The sequence below is a fragment of the Gracilinanus agilis genome, unplaced genomic scaffold (genome assembly GCF_016433145.1).
Source record: "Gracilinanus agilis isolate LMUSP501 unplaced genomic scaffold, AgileGrace unplaced_scaffold27495, whole genome shotgun sequence".
NCBI classification, from domain to species: domain Eukaryota; kingdom Metazoa; phylum Chordata; class Mammalia; order Didelphimorphia; family Didelphidae; genus Gracilinanus; species Gracilinanus agilis.
In genome coordinates this window covers 1-6,333 of record NW_025359685.1, presented here as the reverse complement: position 1 = coordinate 6,333, position 6,333 = coordinate 1, and the positions used below count along the sequence as shown (strand labels likewise).

The window sequence follows — 6,333 nt, the reverse complement described above, 5'->3', positions numbered from 1 at the left end:
CAAGCATTCTCAAAGATAAGCTCATTCATTATACAAAAGCTGTCAAAGACAAATTTTACTACACTGTAATACAACAAAACTATTTCTTGGTTAAAAAACAGGTCCAGTTACAACATCCTGTTTTATCCTATATACTTAATAAGAGGAACCATTAATATCTCATCTCTTCTCTTCCCTCCCAATAAATCAAGTAGTTAAACAAAACATTTTTAGTTTTTAAGGAAATTGCTTCCTCTTTAAAAATTTTTTTTCTCCCATAAGCATTATAAAAAAATTCTATTTTCCTCCATAGAAGTCATACAGAATATCTCATTTCACAATAAATGGTTAACTTACAGCCGTTACCATAAATGAAGTGACTCAATTAGCAAGCTAAATAAACTTTTCACAAAGATATAGGTAGAAATGACCAAGGGAGGAGATCTTAACTTTGAAATCTCAAATCTTAACTTGGAAATATCTGAAATCTCAACAAATAAAACAATCAGATTTGTGTGATCTCTGTGAATTGCTGAACTTGGAAAACTGATACATATCCATGCCTTCCCTTAACAATGTGAGAAGTATAAAATTTTTTTGGCTATTCAGTTCTCTTCTGTACAAATCTAACATATATACTCCTGTAAACCTCCAGGGTGGATATCCAAAGAAAGTTTCATTTCAACATCTCACATCAGAGTGGATATGGGAGCATGCATTGCCTTTCAATCTGATAGTAATGATAGTAGATTTACTAGCTTCAATTCAGGTTTCAGGTTCCCCCCCCCAAAAATAAATTTGCACGTGTAGTGGGATAGAGGAGAAAGGAGGGAGGGGAAAGATTATCTTATTATAGAAGTTGGTTAATGGAACTATATGTATGCATGCATGCATACATACATAAATTTTTTTATGGGTCTAGAGTATTGAAGAGTAGATTTTTAGAAAACACACACACAAAAATTAATTTTTATAACAGAAGCACTGTTATTCACTTTAAAGTCTCTTATAACCCAATCTCTAATCCATAATCAACTTTTGGAAAAGGAAAAAAATATGTTTTTTCAGGTATCCCTTAAGAATGAAATTTTTTAAAGAATGAAATAAAAAAGATACTAAAACGTTACACTTCATACATTCCCCATACTACCCATTCTTTTTCTCTCTCTTCCATACATACATCCACACATTCATCCATCCACCCACCCACACACCATACTAATGAAGCTCTATCATAAAAGCCTACATTAACAGAAATACAAGGATCACATTCTAAAAGGTTCAGTGCATTCAGCAGCAGTGCTGCCAATTCATCTTTAAGTTGACTTTCAAAAAATAACACCCTAGAGCTCATCAAAATATACATTTTTCCATTTGCTTTTTAAACTAAAATAATAACAAAAAACTTTTTAAGGAATTCACAATCAATAGAATGACTAATTTCAGAATCATCTAGAGCATATAATTTAAAAGGTTCAAGATGGCAATATGCAGGCAAGAGTAATCTTCAAAATTCAGTTTTCTTCCAAACAGTGTAAAATATCCACAATTCCATGTATGAGGGAACACATACAATTTCCTTTGAGAATTCCACAGGACAATAAAGCCGGCTAAGTTGTTCTTCATCGAGAGTCAAGGCTTCAGTCAAATTGATACAGTTCCCCTGTGTAAAGTATTTTCATGTTTCAATACTTTCATTGAAAGGTCAAGGATCAGTCTGAGAAATTCCCACGTAGAATCTTCTTCTGGAGATGTGGAGATCGGAACAGCTGTCAGATCATCAATCACATAATCAAACATTCTCCCTTCTTTGGCGTACCTCTTCAATACTGGAATACAGTCTTCTATTAGAACCAGTCTTCTGTCTTGGAAGCAATACATAGTATTGATACTGAGGTAGAAGGCAAGCGTTTTAACTGATAGCACTCTCCTTTAAGATTGTCTAAGACATCTCCGCATGTTTTACACATGTATTTCTTATACCTGTCAATCACCATTTGGTCAATCTCTACCATAGTGACCATCTTTGGTTTCAATTTGACTATTTCATATAATATACCCCCGTCCCCACTGCCCAGAATCAGCACTTCTTTGTCAGTGTAATCTTCCTTCCCACTGCCCATTATGGCTTGTGTATATGCCCAGTCACTCTCTGCCAAATTGACATCCCCACTGAGGATAAGGATATTTCCAAACTGCTTTGGATGCAGAATTTTAATGTTCTGATAAGGTGAATCTTCATCATATACAACTTCATCTATGTCATATTCCACTAGGCGTCCATCAGCTGTAGGCCAATACTTATCAATCTTGCCTCCTCGTACAAGAGCTGGCAATCGTTTTAACCTTCCAATATTGCCTTGACATAGTTCTTTCATTCTTTCTTCTAGTTTGTTTAGTAGATGGTCACTTTCTTCTTTTCCTTTCAAATCATTGTTGTAACTCTGTACATCCATCAACACCAATCCATGTGGGGAAATTTTCAGACTGGCAAAACTGCCATTTTGATTAATGTAGGTTGCTAAATATCCATGATCTCCCCAAGTGTGAATTGTTTCTATCATTGCCTGCTCTTCAAAAACAGACTGTAGACCTTTAAGAATGGCATCTCCATCTGCTTTCACACAGAGCTGGAAGTTGAGGGTGTTGTGTTGCCCGGCTGCCATCATGAGGTAGAGCCCAGTGCCATGCCTGGTGGAGGCGGCCGCTGCTGCTGCTGCATGTGCAACCATGTGTGCTTGCGTGTGTATGTGTGTGTGTGTTCCTCTGATGATCTTAAATGTTCTGATACCCCAGATATGAAGGGAGGAAAGTGGGGAAGAGAGAAGCTTATGGGGAGGGGGGGGGAAGAGAAAGACAGACAGTCAGAGAGGGGAGAGAAAGAGAGAAACAGAGAAAGAGAGAGAGATAGAGAAAGAGAGAGACAGACAGAGCAGAGACAGAGACAGAGGATAGATTGATAGGAAGCCATAGATTAAATTGATTAGAGATGGATAAAAACAGATGACAGAGTCAGAGACAAAGGCAGAGACAGAGAGAAACCTACAACTAGAAACTCTTAAAGGAAAAGGTTGGGTGGAATAGGAAGCTCTTAGGAAAGAAATTCTCCAGAGCAGGTAGGTGGCTCAGCAGATAGAGTTAGGTGTGGAGCCAGGAGGTCCAGAATTCAGATCATATGATGATGGATTAAAGGTGTTACTGCAAAGTTTCTAGATTTCTGAGACTGACTATAGTGTTAGGTCCAAGCACTGAGTTGGGGCTGGACAAAACTCAAAGTTTTTATCCCTCAGGGGGTTTGAATTAATCTTGATAACTATTTTTGCTAATCACTTCTATGCTTCTGAAGAACTGGAAATGTTAATAGCTCCTCTCTAAATTTTGGTGGCTTTGGAAAAAGCTCTCTAATCCCACTTTAACTTATAGCTTTGGCGTAAAACCTATAAGGAAGAAAGGGAGAAAGTCAAACATTAGATATAACAGGGAAAATGATCAACATGACCAAAAGCATCTGAGTTTAAATGGGTACATCTGACAAGAAGGGATAAACTGATCTGAGCTAGACAGAGAAAAGAAGAAAACAAAATCAAAAGCAGCCTGGGTTAGACATCCAGAGAAACAAGATGTAATCTTAGAAGAAAAGTCATTCACAGCTGGGGAGACCTGAAAAGTCATCCTGGAATAATTCAAGTGAATCAGAATAATCAAGGGACCTTAGAACATAAAACATGGAAACTTTATACTCAAATCTACTTTAGAGACCATTTAGTACAACCTATCCATTAAATTTTTAGAAACGATTACCTTTTGTTTTTATAACACATTCATTTCCAAACATATCCCCCCCTTTTTTCCCAAAGAGACTGTTCCTACTCATTTGATAGAGGAATGCAGCTTCTCTCAGAAGCTGGCCTCTGGCTTCTCACACATGATTATCTCAGGTGATCTGGATATGGATGTACCTCACAATCCTGTTACACTCAGAATTTAAGAGGTGATGGTGATGATAGGGAGAAAGAGTTCAGTAAAAATAACCATTATATTGAAAAGTATGACAGTAAATGCAATGTTCCACATCTCTAGTACCTTTTCAAGGAAGGTAGGGAGGTATGTTTTCTATTCTTTTCTTTGTGGTCATGATAATCATATAACATTCATTTAAGGGTTTTTGTTTTTTGTTTTTATCTTTGTTCTTTCATTTTAATTGTTATAGTCATTGTCTATGTTGTTTCCCTGATTCTAATTTCTTCATTTTGCATCAGCTCATATTAATCCTCCTTTGCTTCTCTGTAATTTTTTATACTCATTGTTTCTTTTATCTTAATTTGTTCAATCATTGCCTAATCAGTGGACATTTATTTTTTTCCAGTTTTTTTGCTAGTAAAAAAAATGCTACAAATATTTTGGTATATGTGAGACTTATCTTTTTATCTTTTACTTCCTTTGGGTACATGCCTACCAGTGAGATCTCTGAATCACAGGACATAATTACTTTAGGTATATTTTCTTAGCATAATTCCAAATTACTTTCCAGAAGGGTTGTATCAATTCACAACTCTACGAACAATGTATTAGTGTTCTGTTTTTCCATAGCCATACCCAAGGAGAGAGAGAAAGAGAAAGAGATAGAGAAAAACAGACACAAAGGTTGAGACTGAAAGAGACAGAGACAAAGAGGTCAAAGGAAGGAGGGAGGGAGAGAGTGATGGGTAGGGAAAATGAGAAGGAAAGAGTCCAAGGCAAATCCAAGGAAAGTATTTGGTCAAAAGTCTTCATTTTAGTAGCTCCTATCTTATTTTGTTCTAAATTGCTTCCTGTTTTTGAACTGTGTCTTCCCACTGATGAAACTCATTTGAGCTGAAGTCTTTTGTAGGCTTTGTTTATTGTCCTGTAAACTGACTCTTCCAATTACTCAACTTTGTCTCTGTCTCTTGCTCTACCATAACCCTCTCTCCCCTTCTTTGCCTTCTCATTTTTTCCTCTCTTTCTCCCCTGTCAATGAGATAAACAGAACAGGTAGGGGCTTGAATTGATGTCATATTTTTGGTCTTTGTATTCCCAGGGCCAAGCATAATGCCTTGCACATAGTGAGTAGGTGTTTAATAAACACTTGCTATTTGATTCTTCTCTCTGATTCTCAGTTTCTATAGCTGTGATACTATGACTTTGTGGTTTTGGAAAAGTGAATGTTGACTTAGAAATAATAGTTGACTTTGTGCCTGGAATTTTTACCATAAAATCCACTTCCTCAGTGTCTTCTTAAGATGGCTGCATTTTATTGGAATGAGTCGTTCCATTTGGTGGATGGAAAAATAGTTAGGCTTTGGCTGGTGGGTGACTTGAGAAAGATCCAACCGTGTCTCATGTTGATCTATTTTTTCATACTTTATGTGTAGCATTGTAGCTTCATGGAATGAAAGAATGTCAGGGCTGGAAGGGAATTCAGAGGTCATCAAGTATAACCTCTATCTGAATAGGACTCCCTCCTAAAATTTCCCTAATATGTAGCCACCCAACCTCTGATTGAAGCTATATAATGATGGAGAACTTGGCCCTTCCTGAGGCAGTCTATTCTGATATTTGACTGCTCTAATTACCAAAAAATTTTGCTTTATGTTGAACTGATATTTATCTCCTGGTATCTTCATTCCATTGGTCCTCTTTCTGTTCTAGGGTTAAACAAAAGCTCTCATCTGTTTTTCAGGGCCAGAGTGGATCATTACAATCACTGATGGCCAAAGAATTTGACTTTGCTTTAGTGTTCTGTTTACATTGTTGTAGTTGTGAAAGTTCTTCTTCTGGTTCTGCTCACTTTGTTCTGTATATGTTCATACAAGTCTTCTCAATTTTTTTCTGGTTTCTTCACTTTTGCAGTTTATTATGGCTCAACCTGCCATCTTGCCTATAGCCTGCTTATCTCCCTTCAATGAGTCAAGAAGCATTTATTAAGGACTTACAATGTGCTGGCTGGGCAGCTAAGTGGCACAGAGGACAGAGTGCCAGATCTGGAGTCAGGAAGACTCATCTTCCTGAGTCCAAATCCAGCCTCAGAAACTTATTAGCTGTGTGACCCTTGGCAAGTCACTTCATCTTGTTTTCCTCAGTTTCCTTATCTACAAAATGAGCTGGAGAAGGAAATGGCAAGCCACTCCAGCATCTTTGTCTAAAAAACTCCAAAAGATCATGAAGAGTCAGATACAACAGAATGATTGAACAACAACAACAACATAAATGTGCTAGGCACCATGGTAAGCACTGAGGATACCAATACAAATGCTAGGAATATAAATATTAATTGGTCAAGATGTTTTTATCTTAAACTACTTTATTTTTCACTTCATTTATTGATTGATTGAT

General features: G+C 36.9%; 1 protein-coding gene across 1 annotated transcript; it reads right to left on the bottom strand.

Annotated features, from left to right (window-relative positions):
* Positions 1-1,486: 1,486 nt before the first annotated feature.
* On the bottom strand, positions 1,487-2,678 carry LOC123254646 (spermine synthase-like). The gene is given in 3 exon segments (XM_044683621.1): positions 1,487-1,659; positions 1,662-1,837; positions 1,897-2,678. Coding segments are annotated over 3 exon segments (1,101 nt in total). The 5' UTR covers positions 2,649-2,678.
* Between the last annotated feature and the right edge of the window lie 3,655 nt (positions 2,679-6,333).